Genomic DNA, 18,673 nt, shown 5'->3' on the forward strand with positions numbered 1-18,673 from the left:
CTGGTTTTTGTTCATTCTACCCCACAAAAATCGCAATAAATAGTGATCAAAAAATGATACCATTTTTGGGCACGTGACAATAAAAACGTCAATGTTTGGGTTAGGGAGTGTGGTTAGGGTTATGGTTGGGATTAGGGGTGTGTTTGGGTTAAGGTTTCAGTTATAATTGGGGGTTTCCACTGTTTAGGCACACCAGGGCTCTCCAAACGCGACATGGCGTCCGATCTCAATTCCAGCCAATTCTGCGTTGAAAAAGTAAAACGGCGCTCCTTCCCTTCCGAGCTCTGCCATGCGCCCAAACAGTGGTTTACCCCCACATATGGGGTATCAGCGTACTCAGGACAAATTGCACAACATCTTTTGGGGTCCAATTTCTCCTGTTACCCTTGGGAAAAAAAACAAATTGGATCTGAAGTAAATTGTTGAGAAAAAAAGTTCTTTTTTTTTTTTTTTTTAACATTCCAAACATTCCTGTGAAACACCTGCACCTAATAATCTTCTTGAATGTGGTTTTGAGCACCTTGAGGGGTGTAGTTTTTAGAATGGTGTCACACTTGGGTATTTTCTATCATATAGTCCCCTCAAAATGACTTCAAATGAGATGTGGTCCCTAAAAAAAATGGTGTTGTAAAAATGAGAAATTGCTGGTCAACTTTTAACCCTTATAACTCCCTAACAAAACTTATTTCCAAAATTGTGCTGATGTAAAGTAGACATATAAGATATGTTACTTAAGTATTTTGTGTGACATATCTCTGTGATTTAAGGGGCATAAATTAAAAGTTGGAAAATTGCAAAATTTTCACCAAATTTCCATTTTTTTCACAAATAAACTCAAGTAATATCAAAGGAATTTTACCACTATCATGAAGTACAATGTGTCACGAGAAAATAATGTCAGAATCACCAGGATCCGTTGAAGCGTTCCAGAGTTATAACCTCATAAAGGGACAGTGGTCAGAGTTGCAAAAATTGGCCCGGTCATTAACGTGCAAACCACCCTTGGGGGTTAAGGAATGGGATGGCATACTGCAGTGTTTCGAGCAGAACATTATCCAATCTAAAGGGGACCAGTTTATATCCTAGATTTTTATTCCTCCAAACGTTTATTCCAGCTACAATTGTAGGGGAAATATTAGGAGAGAAATTCCGAGAATCTTAGGTGCCATAGGAAGTAGTACATTTTCTCATGTTCTACTATACTGGACTCTAGATCCACCCAAAGCTTAGTAGTGTTATCATTCCACCAGCACCTAAGTTGGTCTAACAAAGAAGCTTGGTAGTACCTTTGTATATTTGGACATCCCAAACCTCCCTTATTTAGTGGCAAATATAGAATGTTTGCTGAAATTCTGGCCTTTTGAGCATTCCAGATAAATCTCAATATCAAACTCTGCAACAACTTTAACGTATGTGCTGGAACCAATATAGGCACGTTCCGGAAATAATATAGTATCTTAGGAAGCAACATCATTTTTACCACCAAAATTCTTCCAATCCAGGATATTGGAAATTTCCTGTATTTCTTGATTTCCATAACTATAGTATGTATTAATGCATGACAGTTTTCTCTTTCCAGATTTTTGATTGGGAAACTGAGCGAAATACCGAGATGTGGGATAGCCCCTTCAGCCCAACTATAGGAAAATATCTGCTTTAACCCCTTAATCCCATATGACGTACTATCCCGTCGAGGCGGGGTGGGCCTTAATTCCCACCGACGGGATAGTACGTCATATGCGATCGGCCGCGCTCACAGGGGGAGCGCGGCCGGGTGTCAGCTGACTATCGCAGCTGACATCCGGCACTATGTGCCAGGAGCGGTCACGGACTGCCCCTGGCACATTAACCCCCGACACACTGCGATCAAACACGATCGCAGTGTTCCGGCAGTATAGGGCTTCCCTAAGACCCTCGGAGCAACGCGATGTGATCGCGTTGCTCCGAGCGTCTCTTACCTCCTCTCCCTGCAGTCCCCGGATCTAAAATGGCCGCGGGGCTGCATCCGGGTCCTGCAGGGAGGTGGCTTACCAAGCGCCTGCTCAGTGCAGGCGCTGGTAAGCCTGCAGCGCTGGATGTCAGATCGGTGATCTGACAGTGCTGTGCAAACTGTCAGATCTGCGATCTGTGATGTCCCCCCCAGGGACAAAGTTAAAAAAAATAAATAAAAAAAATTTCCACATGTGTAAAAAAAATTAAAAAAAATTTGGGGGGCTAAAAATCATTTTTGTGGGAAAAAAAGGATTTTTTATTTTCACGGCTCTGCGTTGTAAACTGTAGTGAAACATTTGGGGGTTCAAAGTTCTCACAACACATCTAGATAAGTTCCTTGGGAGGTCTAGTTTCCAATATGGGGTCACTTGTGGGGGGTTTCTACTGTTTGGATACATCAGGGGCTCTGCAAATGCAACGTGACGCCTGCAGACCAATCCATCCAAGTCTCCCTTCCAAACTCTGCCATGCGCCCAAACGGTGGTTCCCCCCCACATATGGGGTATCAGCGTACTCAGGACAAATTGGACAACAACTTTTGGGGTCCAATTTATCCTGTTACCCATGTAAAAATACAAAACTGGGGGCTAAAAAAATCTATTTTGTGAAGAAAAATTTTTTTTTTTATTTTCACGGCTCTGCATTATAAACTGTAGTGAAACACTTGGGGTCTCAAAGCTCTCAAAACACATCTAGATAAGTTCCTTAGGTTGTCTACTTTCCAAAATGGTGTCACTTGTGGGGGGTTTTAATGTTTAGGCACATCAGGGTCTCTCCAAACACGACATGGTGTCCCATCTCAATTCCAGTCAATTTTGCATTGAAAAGTCAAACGGCGCTTCTTCCCTTCAGAGCTCTGCCATGCACCAAAACAGTGGTTTACCCCCACATATGGGGTATCAGCGTACTCAGGACAAATTGCACAACAACTTTTGGGGTCCATTTTCTCCTGTTACCCTTGGTAAAATAAAACAAATTGGAGCTGAAATTAATTGTGTGAAAAAAGTTAAATGTTCATTTTTATTTAAACATTCCAAAAATTCCTGTGAAACACCTGAAGGGTTAATAAACTTCTTGAATGTGGTTTTGAGCACCTTGAGGGGTGCAGTTTTTAGAATGGTGTCACACTTGGGTATTTTCTATCATATTGACCCCTCAAAATGACTTCAAATGAGATGTGGTCCCTAAAAAAAAATGGTGTTGTAAAAATGAGAAATTGCTGGTCAAATTTTAACCCTTATAACTCCCTAACAAAAAAAAATTTTGTTCCAAAATTGTGCTGATGTAAAGTAGACATGTGGGAAATGTTACTTCTTAAGTATTTTGCTTGACATATCTCTGTGATTTAAGGGCATAAAAATTCAAAGTTGGAAAATTGCGAAATTTTCGCCAAATTTCCGTTTTTTTTCACAAATAAGCTTAAGTTAGATCGAATAAATTTTACCACTATCATGAAGTACAATATGTCACGAGAAAACAGTGTCAGAATCGCCAAGATCCGTTGAAGCGTTCCAGAGTTATAACCTCATAAAGGGACAGTGGTCAGAATTGTAAAAAATCGGCCCGGTCATTAACGTGCAAACCACCCTCGGGGCTTAAGGGGTTAAATGAGTTGAGGCTAGGCTGAACACCCATATCCAAAATCGTCGACTTAGAAGCATTAACTTTATAGTAGCTAGCGTTTCCAAAGTCCTTAATAATTTGAGTTATGCCTCTTAATGACGCCAGTGGGTTTGCTATAGGGCAAACAGCCCTATTCGATGACCTGTTTTCCCTATCCTTATAGCTGTAATATTAGGGGCAGAACGAATGGCCTGGACAAAAGGTTCCATTACTAGGGTGAACACGTTACCGTTTCTTAATCACTTGTGGATGAAGGGAAACTCTCGTATCCACAGGGCACCTTCTTAGTTTTTGGTCCGTCTCCACAAGACGTGATGTGGCTTCCATGGCAGAAAAAAGCCACTGAAAGAGTGTGGCTAGCTTTTAACACTTCATGCGCCCCTCCCATATTTGCCACCGCCCCTCTGGGTTGGGCTTAATTCTCCCTTGACCAGCCAAAATAATTCCCAATATCTAGGATGGGTCATAACTTCCTAGCGGGAGGTCCAAACGGGACATCTGATGTCTCAACGGGTTCGTTGGAGCTGGACCAATACGGAGAGTCCAAACTTGGGTTGGCTAAGTGGTTCTGGAGGGCCAGTCTCGATAGCTTGTAATCTGGGACAGCTAGAGAAATATGAGACACAGGGGTGCTTGCAGGGTGATCCCAGGTTTCTGGTGGTACATTGGACTTATCCCTGAGATGCACGGTACTTTCATAATTCATCTCTAGATGTTGGTGATGCTGGGTCTGGAGATTTTCCTTGATGTAAGCAGACTAGCACAAAAAACAGCAGGGTGTCCTAGCTCTGCTCCTCCTGCCTTCATTAACACAGGGCCTCTAATTCTCAGGCCAAATGGTAAAGAGCTTTTGGGAATTGCGCACTTTTCCCAAGGGTGCGAGCCACAATTCAGGAGTGGAGGAAGATCTCTGGATAATCTATGGGGCCTGAATTCATAAATCCAAAAAGGAGTCTCCCTCATCACTCACACCGGCGCCCCCTTCCCCATAACGCCCCCATACCGGCACACACAGCTGCCCCTATACCACTGTACAGTGTGGCCTCCCCCCATACTGGAACAGCGTCGCCCCCTCCATCCATACCGGCGTTCAGAGTCGCCCCTCCATCCATCCCAGCACCCAGAGTCGCCCCTCCATCCATACCATCGCCCAGAGCAGCCCCTCCATCCATACCAGCGTCACCCCTCCCCCCATACCGGCGCCCAGAGTTGCCCCTCCACCAAACTGGCACCCAGTCACCCCTTCCCCCATACCGACACAGAGTCGCCCCCCTTCCCATACCGGCATAGAGTGGACCCACATGCCAGCACACAGAATCGCCCCCCACCCCAATACCGGCGCACAGAGTCACCACCATACCAGTGCACAGAGACACCCCACCCATACCGGCTTCTCTTGCGATCTCTTGTTCCTCCAGTACAAGGGCTGCAATATGGTGCCACTTTACGAGGCCAGAGCAATTTAATCCGCACAATGACACATCCCAGACAGACAACCATTTATATAATTTATTACAATCAACAGCACAAAACATGGAAGTGTAGATTCCAGACTGGGAGAGAAAATGCCAGATAAACAGAGCCCGGGCCATGAGAGAACGCCAGCTCGTACAGAGCACAGGCCAGGGGAGAACGCCAGCTCGTACAGAGCACAGGCCAAGGGAGAACGCCAGCTTGTACAGAGCACAGGCCAAGGGAGAACACCAGCTCATACAGGGCCTGGCACACAGCACCAATATACACATGTATACAGAATATACTCCCTTCACCCCAGAACACAAAGCTAGACACCAATACATATATTAAATGTGCATAAAATACCATGCCGCCAGTGCCACGTCAGCGGGCACAGGGCTGGGCACGTGGGAGCTGCTCCTGACCACTTGTGGTCACGTTCACAGGACTTGTTTTCCAGGTTCTGATGTCCAAGAGCGCTTGGTTCAGGGCATCCATCCATAAGCGTCCATCTTCCTTGGTATCTGCAGACAGCCAGCTCCTGGGAAGAGAGAAAAGGGATCGGCACACTGAAGGGTTAACAGACACAAGGGTTATTACACAGCAGCACACAACCACCAGCAGAGGACGCCATATAGACCAGAAGCTCAGAAGGCTCCTTTAGGATCTTCTGGCTGATCGATACATCAACTTAAATCGCTCCTCTGTACTCCTGCGGGGATGCTGTAATCCTCCATACTGTGTCCAGGATCCATACACGACCTTATATCGCTCCTTAGTACTCCTGCGGGGATGCTGTAATCCTCCATACTGTGTGCAGGATCCATACACGACCTTATATCGCTCCTTAGTACTCCTGCGGGGATGCTGTAATCCTCCATACTGTGCCCAGGATCCATACACCACCTTATATCGCTCCTCTGTACTCCTGCGGGGATGCTATAATCCTCCATACTGTGTCCAGGATCCATACACCACCTTATATCGCTCCTCTGTACTCCTGCGGGGATGCTATAATCCTCCATACTGTGCCCAGGATCCATACACCACCTTATATCGCTCTTCTGTACTTCTGTGAGAGGCGGTAATCCTCAATACTGTGCCAGGATCCATACACGACCTTATATCGCTCCTCAATACTCCTGCGGGGATGTTGTAATCCTCTATACTGTGCCCAGGATCCATACACCTTATATCGCTCCTTAATACTCCTGCCGGGATGCTGTAATCCTCCATACCGTACCCTGGATACATACAAAATCTTATATCGCTCCTCTGTACTGCTGTGGGGATGCTATAATCCTCCATACTGCGCCCAGGATCCATACACCTTATATCGCTCCTCAGTACTCCTGCAGGGATGTTGTAATCCTCTATACTGTGTCCAGGATCCATACACCACCTTATATCGCTCCTCTATACTTCTGTGAGAGGCGGTAATCCTCCATACTGTGCCCGGGTTTCCGCACACCATCTTATATCACTCCTAAGTACTCCTGCGAGGATACTGTACCAGTCATGTACTCACTTGGTGAAGCAGAGCATGTTGCGGCACTGTATTACAAGGGTGTCCACATCATCTTCTCGCTGTGGTCTCATTGTGACGAGCTCCAGGGTGTGGGGCCGGGCGCAGCTCTCCCTTTTGGCGGGCTCTACCTTGGTGCTGGTACAGTTGATGAGATTTATCCTCTCCAGAGGCTCCTGGACGACAAAGCTGAGTGGTCAGTGCACACCACTTGACAACCTACTATCACGTGGAAGCGGCAGCCTCACCTTACAGCTCTCCTGGTCAGGATTTGCCCAAAATGAGAGGCTGTTCCCAGACAGCATGCACCAACGCCTGTGCCAGGCCGCTAAGCCACCGACGTCCTCAAACATGGTCTGTAACGAGAGGAAAAAAAAGTGGCGGGGATCAGTAAACAAAGGTGGAAATACAAGGAGGAGCGTGTGACTACGTACCAAGAACCCACTGCACTGTACATGGGAGTGACTCTGACACTGTAGCTTCAGATACAGACTTCCCTCCAGAGGGGACAGCAACGGGACCTAAGATTACAAAAAAAATAGTAGTGGATAGTGTCAAGACAGCAACATGGCCGGTGGTGTGGATAAGGGGGGAGAATACAGAGTCAGGACAGCAACAAGTTAGAAGAGGGTGAGGGTAACAGGATAGCAGCATCAGGCCAGCAACAAGGAAGAGGAGGACGTAGGGCAGCGTCAGGCCAGCGTCAGGACAAAAGACAGGGCGAGGGCAGCATCAGGACAAAAGACAGGGCGAGGGCAGCGTCAGGACAAAAGACAGGGCGAGGGCAGCGTCAGGACAAAAGACAGGGCGAGGGCAGCGTCAGGACAAAAGACAGGGCGAGGGCAGCGTCAGGACAAAAGACAGGGCGAGGGCAGCGTCAGGACAAAAGACAGGGCGAGGGCAGCGTCAGGACAAAAGACAGGGCGAGGGCAGCGTCAGGACAGCAACAAGACGAAAGATGGGCGAGGGCAGCGTCAGGACAGCAACAAGACGAAAGATGGGCGAGGGCAGCGTCAGGACAGCAACAAGACGAAAGATGGGCGAGGGTAGCAACATCAGGTCAGTTATAACACGAAAGGAGGGCGAGAGCAACGTCAGGACAGCAACAAGGGAGAAGAGGGGGTAGGGCAACATCAGGCCTGCAACAAGGAAGAAGAGGGGGTAGGGCAACGTCAGGCCTGCAACAAGGAAGAAGAGGAGGTAGGGCAACGTCAGGCCAGCAACAAGGAAGAAGAGGACGTAGGGCAACGTCAGGCCAGCAACAAGGAAGAAGAGGACGTAGGGCAACGTCAGGCCAGCAACAAGGAAGAAGAGGACGTAGGGCAACGTCAGGCCAGCAACAAGGAAGAAGAGGACGTAGGGCAACGTCAGGCCAGCAACAAGGAAGAAGAGGACGTAGGGCAACGTCAGGCCAGCAACAAGGAAGAAGAGGACGTAGGGCAACGTCAGGCCAGCAACAAGGAAGAAGAGGACGTAGGGCAACGTCAGGCCAGCAACAAGGAAGAAGAGGACGTAGGGCAACGTCAGGCCAGCAACAAGGAAGAAGAGGACGTAGGGCAACGTCAGGCCAGCAACAAGGAAGAAGAGGACGTAGGGCAACGTCAGGCCAGCAACAAGGAAGAAGAGGACGTAGGGCAACGTCAGGCCAGCAACAAGGAAGAAGAGGACGTAGGGCAACGTCAGGCCAGCAACAAGGAAGAAGAGGGGGTAGGGCAACGTCAGGCCAGCAACAAGGAAGAGGGGGTAGGGCAACGTCAGGCCAGCAACAAGGAAGAAGAGGGGGTAGGGCAACATCAGGCCAGCAACAGGGAAGAAGAGGGGGTAGGGCAACATCAGGCCAGCAACAAGGAAGAAGAGGGGGTAGGGCAACATCAGGCCTGCAACAAGGAAGAATAGGGGGTAGGGCAACGTCAGGCCAGCAACAAGGAAGAAGAGGACGTAGGGCAACGTCAGGCCAGCAACAAGGAAGAAGAGGGGGTAGGGCAACGTCAGGCCAGCAACAAGGAAGAAGAGGGGGTAGGGTAAAGTCAGGCCAGCAACAAGGAAGAAGAGGGGGTAGGGCAACGTCAGGCCAGCAACAAGGAAGAAGAGGGGGTAGGGCAACGTCAGGCCAGCAACAAGGAAGAAGGGGGGGTAGGGCAACGTCAGGCCAGCAACAAGGAAGAAGAGGGGGTAGGGCAACGTCAGGCCAGCAACAAGGAAGAAGAGGGGGTAGGGCAACATCAGGCACGCAACAGGGAAGAAGAGGGGGTAGGGCAACATCGGGCCAGCAACAAGGAAGAAGAGGGGGTAGGGCAACGTCAGGCCAGCAACAAGGAAGAAGAGGGGGTAGGGCAACATCAGGCACGCAACAGGGAAGAAGAGGGGGTAGGGCAACATCGGGCCAGCAACAAGGAAGAAGAGGGGGTAGGGCAACATCAGGCCTGCAACAAGGAAGAATAGGGGGTAGGGCAACGTCAGGCAAGCAATAAGGAAGAGGGGGTAGGGCAACATCAGGCCTGCAACAAGGAAGAAGAGGGGGTAGGGCAACGTCAGGCCAGCAACAAGGAAGAAGAGGGGGTAGGGCAACGTCAGGACAGCAACAAGGTAGAAGATAGAGGTCAGCAACAAGACTAAAGATGGGTGAGTGCAATGACTAAAGGAGAAGGGGGGCAGTGTCAGGACAGCAACAAGATGAAAGAGGGGTAAGGGCAATACCAGGATAGCAACAAGGGAACAGAGGGCAGAGTCAGGACAGCAACAAGGAAGAGTTGTAGCGAGGGAAGCAACAAAACGAAAGATGGGTGAGGGCAACATCAGGATAAAAACAGGAGAACAGGGGTGAGGGCAGCGTCAGGACAGCAACAAGGAAGAGGGGGTAAGGCAAGGTCAGGCCAGCAACAAGGAATAAGGAGAGGGCAACGTCAGGCCAGCAACAAGGGAGAAGATAGAGGTCAGCAACAAGACGAAAGCTGGGTAAGTGCAATGACTAAAGGAGAAGGGGGGCAGTGTCAGGACAGCAACAAGATGAAAGAGGGGTAAGGGCAATACCAGGATAGCAACAAGGGAACAGAGGGCATAGTCAGGACAGCAACAAGGAAGAATTGTAGTGAGGGAAGCAACAAAACGCAAGATGGGTGAGGGCAACATCAGGATAACAACAGGAGAAGAGGGGTGAGGGCAGCGTCAGGACAGCAACAAGGTGGAGAGGGCAGCGTTCGGACAGCAAGAAGGGGGAGGAGTGGGGGGCAGCATCAGGTTAGCAACATGGCGGAAGAGGGGGTAGCCATGTCAAGACCATGGAGGAGAGCGATGACACTGTGGCAGTCACAGCAGGACAGTGACAGGTATTATTGTGAGGTTGGAACAATACGCTGAAATTAAAAAATGAACACAGTTGAACTTAACTAATTTTGTGGGGCTGAAAATGAATCTTATGCTTAAAATTGCCGATTGGGTCTAATTTTCTATATCCAGGCGGTTGTAATGACTTCTGACATCTTTCGTGTGGCTTATAGAAACATTGCATCTTTACGATTTCCTCCTCATTATTGCATTGTTAGTAGCTCTTCTGTTACATCATCTAGTTAGTAGAAAAAAGGAGGACCAGGAGCTAGTAGTAAATATGCATATAAAAGTCTTTATTATTACAAAGCTTATAAAATCAGAACATGAGTAATCATAATAAGTGTTCCACAACACCACACGGATGGGGGAAGAAAAACAGCCCTGAACCCCAAACCCCCAGTGCTGGAGGCGGTGCTAGTATGAACAGTTACGGGTAGTATCAACCATGTAACAGATATTACAGGGAACAGTCCCAAAGATATGTATGCACCATAACCACCATATAGTAACAACTAGTAATAGCATGGGGAGCCAAAAAAACATAGTGACTGCTGTGTGTATGCACACCGAAAAGTCTGAAGCAAGTGTATTCAACTAATCATGGCCGGCAAACCCAGATACAGCAGTACAACATATGACAAAAATGCTTACCCATGTGTGGGGGAAGAGAGGAAAAGGGGTCCCGCCGGTGGGTGAGCCCCGACGCGCGTTTCGCAGCGTTTGCACGCTGCTTCCTCAAGGGGATGTGGTATCAGGTAGAGCAGGACCTGCCTATAACCCCCCTGACCTGAGTCACATGTCCGGCAGCCACCAATCCCAGTGGCGCTGTCGGCGCATGCGCACTGCGGCAAGGAGGCCCTGCACAAGGACCTGGCGTCAGGCCGAGCACACAGGCCGGGAAAGGAGTTCCGGACCTGCGCGCAGGGCACAAGAGACGCCCGTCTGTGCGCGACGGCCGCCCGCACACAGGGCGATGCGCACGGCCACAGGGGGGCGCGTGTTACAATGGAACCACGGTAAGTATAGATCCAGATCGACACATGGACTCACATAAAGAAAAAGTCCACTGAAGACTATGGCCATTAAATAATGCATGCATCCACCTGTAATATCTGTTACATGGTTGATACTACCCGTAACTGTTCATACTAGCACCGCCTCCAGCACTGGGGGTTTGGGGTTCAGGGCTGTTTTTCTTCCCCCATCCGTGTGGTGTTGTGGAACACTTATTATGATTACTCATGTTCTGATTTTATAAGCTTTGTAATAATAAAGACTTTTATATGCATATTTACTACTAGCTCCTGGTCCTCCTTTTTTCTAGTATTTAGCATTTGGAGCTATGGTTTAATAAATCCCGGTTATTGCTATATGTACACTGGTACTTTTCCCTGGGTTTTCTATTATGTACTCGGATTCCTGGTTATTATCATCTAGTTAGTCTAGTGAGCCTTCAGTATTCTGTCATCTTAGGACGATCTAACGCCAACTCCGCTCCGACGACGTCATCCTAAATACAGAAGCATCACCTACTTTTATACATGCTCTCTGTGTAAGGTATAATGTTTTAAGACTTCTTAGTTTAGTTTCTTAACATATTGACAGGTTTCTATAGTTTTCAGGTATGCTTTATTCTTCCATTAAAGAAGTTAGTTTTTACTACATACTTTTGCGTCACAAAGGCTAAACTTGGCTACCATGATAAGGAAAGCCTACAACCTGTATATTGGCTGCAGAATAGGATGAGAGTAGGACAAGAGTTGGGCTCCACACACATACGCCGCAATAGAGGAGCATCACATCTTACCCACTGGTTGCAGGGGAAGAGGCAATCTATGCATTTTGTGGGCTAAAGGATCTGGAGAGCCAACCTATCAAACAACCAATTGCTATTTCTGGTGGTATGCTCCATTTGAAAAGACATTTCAAGGAAGAAGAAGTGGACTTCACTGTATCCAAACTTTCCATCTGCAATATGTCCATTATCACACACAGAAGAACTGCAGATTCCAAAACCACCAGAAACATTTTCAGTCGGGCCAAGTGAGGAAGATGAAGCTTTGTCTATGAAGCACTTTCCTCTCCGACCCAGACTTTCTCTCAGCAATCCCAACTGAACCGCACCTTATAAACACAGTTTACTGAACCATCTCGTTAGAGATTTGGATCTACCCAAGAGTAAAGGTACCGTCACACTCAGCAACGAGAACGACAACAGTCCGTGACGTTGCAGCGTCCTGGATAGCGATCTCGTTGTGTTTGACACGCAGGAGCGATGTGGATCCCGCTGTGCCATAGCTGGTCGGAGCTAGAAGTCCAGAACTTTATTTCGTCGCCAGGTTGGCGTGTATCGTCATGTTTGACATCAAAAGCAACGACGCCAGCAATGTTTGACATGGAGCTAACGACCAGCGAGAACGAGAAGTGAGTCGCCGTTACGTCACTGGATCACTCCTGCATCGTTCTGGAGTTGCTGTGTTTGACGTCTCTACTGTGACCTAAACAGCGACGCTCCAGCGATCTAGTTTAGGTCGGCTCGTTGTCTATATCGCCGCAGCGTTGCTGAGTGCGACGGTACCTTAAGGCTGAGCTCCTAGGGTCCGGCTACAGCAGAGGAATCTAAAGGGCAATGCTCAGATTTGTTTGTTCCGCAAGCGTGATAAAGATCTTGTCCAACACTTCATGGAGAGCGATCTTGTGGCATGCAACAATGTCAACAGTTTAATGGAAGCTCTGAAGATAAGTCATAATCCTGATGAATGGAGGCTCTTCATCCATTCATCCAAAACAAGCCTAAGGGTACCGTCTCACATAACGATTTACCAACGATCACGACCAGCGATACGACCTGGCCGTGATCGTTGGTAAGTGGTTGTGTGGTCGCTGGGGAGCTGTCACACAGTCAGCTCTCCAGCGACCAACGATGCCGAAGGCCCCGGGTAACCAGGGTAAACATCGGGTTACTAAGCGCAGGGCCGCGCTTAGTAACCCGATGTTTACCGTGGTTACCAGCGTAAAAGTAAAAAAAAAAAAACAGTACATACTTACATTCCGGTGTCTGTCCCCCGGCGTTCTGCTTCTCTCCACTGTGTCTGTGCCAGCCGGAAAGCACAGCGGTGACATCACCGCTGTGCTCGCTTTCCGGCCAGCCGGCGCTCACAGTGCAGAGAAGCAGAACGCCGGGGGACAGACACCGGAATGTGAGTATGTACTGTTTGTTTTTTTTTACTTTTACGCTGGTAACCAGGGTAAACATCGGGTTACTAAGCGCGGCCCTGCGCTTAGTAACCCGATGTTTACCCTGGTTACAAGCGAACGCATCGCTGGATCGCTGTCACACACAAAGATCCAGCGATGATAGCGGGAGATCCAGCGACGAAAGAAAGTTCCAAACGATCTGCTACGACGTACGATTCTCAGCAGGGTCCCTGATCGCTGCTGCGTGTCAGACACAGCGATATCGCATGGATATCGCTGGAACGTCACGGATCGTACCGTCGTAGCGACCAAAGTGCCACTGTGTGACGGTACCCTAAAGGTACCGTCACACTCAGCGACACTGCAGCGATAGCGACAACGAGCTGATCGCTGCAGCGTCGCTGTTTAGGTCGCTGTAGAGATGTCAAACACAGCAGCTCCAGAACGATGCAGGAGCGATCCCGTGACGTAACGGTGACTCACTTATCGTTCTCACAGGTCGTTAGCCAGTGACGCTGCTACCATGAGGCGACTTGAGCTCTTTGGCTCAGGCGGCAGAAGAGAGGGGGCGGCAGATTCTGTAACTGGATTTGCGCTGCTAGGTTTTTTTTTTTTTTTAAACTCCGGGGTCAAGTGCCCGCCCCCCCTCCTCCCTCCCTCGTGCCTGCCCCCCCTCCTCCCTCCCTCCTTCCCATGCATAATGGCAATGTGACTTCAATTGAATTGAATTATGTAGCTCACATGAAATAAACCTATGATAACATGAAACAGCTGTTCAGGTGCCTGAACTATGCAGCATGTGTGGCTCTTCTGTGGTGACTTAAGAGGTGGTTGCCTTCTCACTTGGTCTCCAGGGTGGGTGCACAAAGTCCTGCTGCATTATGTGTGAGTGAGGTAGTCATGCAAGAGCATATCACTACAATAGAGAAACTAGCCTCCGATATTCGCTTCAGCCAGGAAAGAGTAAAAGTGCTTAACATCCATCCCTTGTTCACACACAAGATTTTGTAACCATCATTGCACATCAAGTTGGGCTTAATGACGAAGAACTAAAGGGAATGGATAAAAATGCTAAAGTATCAAATGTCTCATCGATAAATGCCCAGGGTTGAGTTTAGGCCAAGGAAATCACCATTTTGACCCATCAGGCTAGGAACCTTTGGATGCTCTCTGGCTTCTACTAGGACCATGAAAGAACAAAAATGGAGGTAGACTTTGAATCCTTTTGGTGATTCTATATAATAATGTCCAGAGTGTAGCACTCGCTTTTTGTATCCATTGTGAATTCAGCTTTCAGCTTCATCCGACACCTGAAAAAGGAGTTACCACATCGAAACAAGCCATGGTTTTCTACCTTGCAATCCTGCCAAGCACAAAATTGTGTAGTGTCCTCCTAAAGGCGAGCTCATGAACATTACCATTAGCAAACATGAAAGTGGCCATTAGTTGCTTAGATGTTACCTTGGGTTCGTTGTGGACTATCACATGCAAAGCTCTTGGAGTGATCTGTTGGTTGACAACTCCTGAGGAGCGGGAGATGGGGGTAAGGCTACTTTCACACTAGCGACGTTGCGGCGCACCGACGCTAGCTGTGAATGCGCCGCACAACGGGGGCAGCGGATGCAGTTTTCCAACGCATCCGTTGCCCCATTGTGAGGTGCGGGGAGGCGGGGGCGGAGTTCCGGCTGCGCATGCGCGGTCAGAAATGCTGCAGACAACGCACCAAAAAACGTTACAAGCAAAGTTTTATGGTGGCGACGGTCCGACGCAACCGTCGCACGACGGTTGCGACGTGTGGCAATGCGGCGCACTGCGTCGCTAATAAAAGTCTATGGAGAAAAAACGCATCCTGCAAGCACTTTTGCAGGATGCGTTTTTTCTGCAAAACGACGCATAGCGATGTGCAGTGCACGACGCTAGTGTGAAAGTAGCCTTAATGTTCTTGAATTGTCCCCATTTGTGCATATCTGACTGAGGCGATGCAGTAAAAACTATGGATATTGGCTTCACATCCTTTTCCAGCCTGATGAGCATCAATGCTTCTGAGATCATGAGAAATCTCCATTCTTCATGCCATATTACACATCCATAAAAATGTTATGTAAAAATCAGACTGTTAGATCCCTGTTTAGATTAAACCAGTTGCCCACTCGCACCCATGTGTTATTTCATAGATTAAAAACATCAGAATTTAACCTTTAAATCATCGACTAACCCTAAAGAGCCAAATAATTTCCCACTCACATGTGATATTGGACTATATTTCCCATGTAAAAAAAAATAAAATAAATAGTTTGTAGAAAGATACACCTGGCTGCAATTCTGCACCCGACTGATTCATGCTGTCGTGGTATAAAGGAGCATGAATCAGTTGACAGGTTCCCTTTAACTGAGAGTCCAGGCGAAGAGACAGATTTTAGTCTGCACCGATTCACTGTAGCATATCTGTTGAGCAAGTGTGAGGGGGTCAGGACAGCTTGTCTAAAAGGCAGAAGATGGGACGTTTCCGCAGATATGGAGATTAAACTCACAATAAAATGAGTCATTGTCCTGCGCTAGAAGCCATTCATTCCCCAGAGGAAGCAAGTCTACCCCCCAAATCCATGCAGAGTAACCACCTGATCCTGGAAATGATCCCCAAGAAGACGACCGACCTTCCCTTCTAACTTCATCTAAAAGGAGAGGCTCGAGGGCAGAGACGAGGCGAGACTCGACTCGAGGGCAGAGACGAGGCGAGACTCGACTCGAGGGCAGAGACGAGGCGAGACTCGACTCGAGGGCAGAGACGAGGCGAGACTCGACTCGAGGGCAGAGACGAGGCGAGACTCGACTCGAGGGCAGAGACGAGGCGAGACTCGACTCGAGGGCAGAGACGAGGCGAGACTCGACTCGAGGGCAGAGACGAGGCGAGACTCGACTCGAGGGCAGAGACGAGGCGAGACTCGACTCGAGGGCAGAGACGAGGCGAGACTCGACTCGAGGGCAGAGACGAGGCGAGACTCGACTCGAGGGCAGAGACGAGGCGAGACTCGACTCGAGGGCAGAGACGAGGCGAGACTCGACTCGAGGGCAGAGACGAGGCGAGACTCGACTCGAGGGCAGAGACGAGGCGAGACTCGACTCGAGGGCAGAGACGAGGCGAGACTCGACTCGAGGGCAGAGACGAGGCGAGACTCGACGGCAGAGACGAGGCGAGACTCGACGGCAGAGACGAGGCGAGACTCGACTCGAGGGCAGAGACGAGGCGAGACTCGACTCGAGGGCAGAGACGAGGCGAGACTCGACTCGAGGGCAGAGACGAGGCGAGACTCGACTCGAGGGCAGAGACGAGGCGAGACTCGACTCGAGGGCAGAGACGAGGCGAGACTCGACTCGAGGGCAGAGACGAGGCGAGACTCGACTCGAGGGCAGAGACGAGGCGAGACTCGACTCGAGGGCAGAGACGAGGCGAGACTCGACTCGAGGGCAGAGACGAGGCGAGACTCGACTCGAGGGCAGAGACGAGGCGAGACTCGACTCGAGGGCAGAGACGAGGCGAGACTCGACTCGAGGGCAGAGACGAGGCGAGACTCGACTCGAGGGCAGAGACGAGGCGAGACTCGACTCGAGGGCAGAGACGAGGCGAGACTCGACTCGAGGGCAGAGACGAGGCGAGACTCGACTCGAGGGCAGAGACGAGGCGAGACTCGACTCGAGGGCAGAGACGAGGCGAGACTCGACTCGAGGGCAGAGACGAGGCGAGACTCGACTCGAGGGCAGAGAGGAGACGAGATTCGAGGGCAGAGAGGAGACGAGACTCGAGGGCAAAGAGGAGGAGACGAGACTCGAAGGCAAAGAGGAGGAGACGAGACTCGAAGGCAGAGAGGAGGCGAGACTTGGGGCGTTATAAGACTACATGGCCGTGCTCGTACATTATGTTCCAGTCTCTGAGGCTGTTAGACACATGTGCATATTGCCTGTTTTTTTACACCGTCCCCACGTGTTGAGGATGTCTAGCAGCCACGAATCCTGTAGCTGCAGGGGCTCGAACATAATCGTTGAGCACGGCCAGATACTCAGATAACACCAGAGCATGCTCTGACAAGACGTTATCACGGTCGCTCATCACTAGTCCTAACACATCAAACCAAAGAATTCAGAGATTGTGTACTTCGTTATTCTCATGAGGGTAAAAAGAGTGATGTGATATATAGTATATACAGTACGTCACTTTGTGACAGATAGCCGCTGAGTAGAGGTCCAGTCGGTTAAGTATATAAAGAGCTCAGCACTCAAGGTTATACAGTGAAATAGTGAAAATGTAAAGGGGAATTCCCATGACCAAGGCCCTATCCAAATATGTAGTAGGTGTTATAAGATTAGCAAATACTGCCAATTAGAAATGTAGTATAGTTATTCAGATTTGCTATGTGTCCTTCCTCGTGTGCAGGCATTGCAGGACCTTATATATTTTTGTGAACATAAACTCCTATAAAACTGATTTTTATTATAAATATTTTAAAAAATCACCCACCCAGTGTGACTTAACAGGTTAAATACCATAAATAGATGACCAAAATTTGCCTACAAATTCCCTGCAATAGGCCTAACTGATTACCTACCTTACTGTGGAGGTTGGCATCCTAAAGAGCGATCTGGCGCCCCCACTCACCGTAGTCTATCCCTATCTTCCCTATCACAATCCTTGCCACAAATATTTATAATAAAATTCAGTTTTATAGGAGTTTATGTTCACAAAAATTAATTTAATCCCTTATTACATCAATTTCTTGTTTAGGACCTTATATATCCATCGTTACAACCACTAGCAACTAGATAACTCACTATACCACTGGTAATAACCATGAATACCCAACGTCCTGCAATGCTTGCACATGAGCAAAGAGACATAGCAAATCAGAAGAACTATAAGACATTTCTAATTGGAGGTATTTGCTAATACTATTACACCTACTACATACTTGGATAGAACCTTGGAGTCCTATGTTCCGGACCTTCAGTAGAGTAACAGGTCGCTCTGCATGAAGCAGTTTAGGAAGAGTAGCACAACGGTAAAGACCATAGTTGTGCGTGCAGAGGCCTCATGACCACTTAAACTACTCCACTCTCAGAGCCCTGTTACTCTGATGAAGGCCTGGAACACAGGCCTGAAACGGTAGCATATGCTGTTGGTGGAATGCTACATGAAAGGTCACTATATCGCCCGAGTGCCAAGCTCTTCTCTGAACACAGAGTGAGGACATCATCCAGGGAGGACGCACACATATAAGAGGTCAGTGACGTCACATCTGGGCAGAAGACGGCACATAGGAGAAATGGCCACTTACCTTTTCCAGAGGAAACTTGTACTTGCTGAAAGATTCCTGAGTGACGGTGAGTGATCCGACGAGCAGGAAACTACTGGGTCGGAGCGGCGCATTCACTGCCGGACTGCAAGCTACAGGCAGAAGAGATCATTAGTGGCACTCGCAGCAATAGAAGAGACCGGCCACCATGGGATAAGGAGGAAGTGAGCAGACATCACCCATCAGCCCGTCTAGTGACTACAGAATG

At 48.8% G+C, this 18,673-nt stretch overlaps 1 protein-coding gene across 2 annotated transcripts in view; it reads right to left on the minus strand.

The window, feature by feature from the left end:
* Positions 1 to 5,110: 5,110 nt before the first annotated feature.
* The window catches only part of LOC143807461 (anillin-like), a 58,244-nt gene continuing 44,681 nt past the window's right edge, over positions 5,111 to 18,673 (minus strand). For both annotated transcript variants that reach the window (XM_077289027.1, XM_077289028.1), the window contains 5 exons: positions 18,448 to 18,557; positions 7,030 to 7,116; positions 6,844 to 6,951; positions 6,599 to 6,771; positions 5,111 to 5,611 (listed from right to left, as the gene is read on the minus strand). In XM_077289027.1, coding sequence (XP_077145142.1) covers positions 5,455 to 5,611; positions 6,599 to 6,771; positions 6,844 to 6,951; positions 7,030 to 7,116; positions 18,448 to 18,557 — 635 coding nt within the window. In that variant the 3' untranslated portion in view covers positions 5,111 to 5,454. The remainder of the gene's footprint in view (positions 5,612 to 6,598; positions 6,772 to 6,843; positions 6,952 to 7,029; positions 7,117 to 18,447; positions 18,558 to 18,673) is intronic.

This window comes from Ranitomeya variabilis, chromosome 2 (assembly GCF_051348905.1).
Source record: "Ranitomeya variabilis isolate aRanVar5 chromosome 2, aRanVar5.hap1, whole genome shotgun sequence".
Lineage (NCBI taxonomy): Eukaryota > Metazoa > Chordata > Amphibia > Anura > Dendrobatidae > Ranitomeya > Ranitomeya variabilis.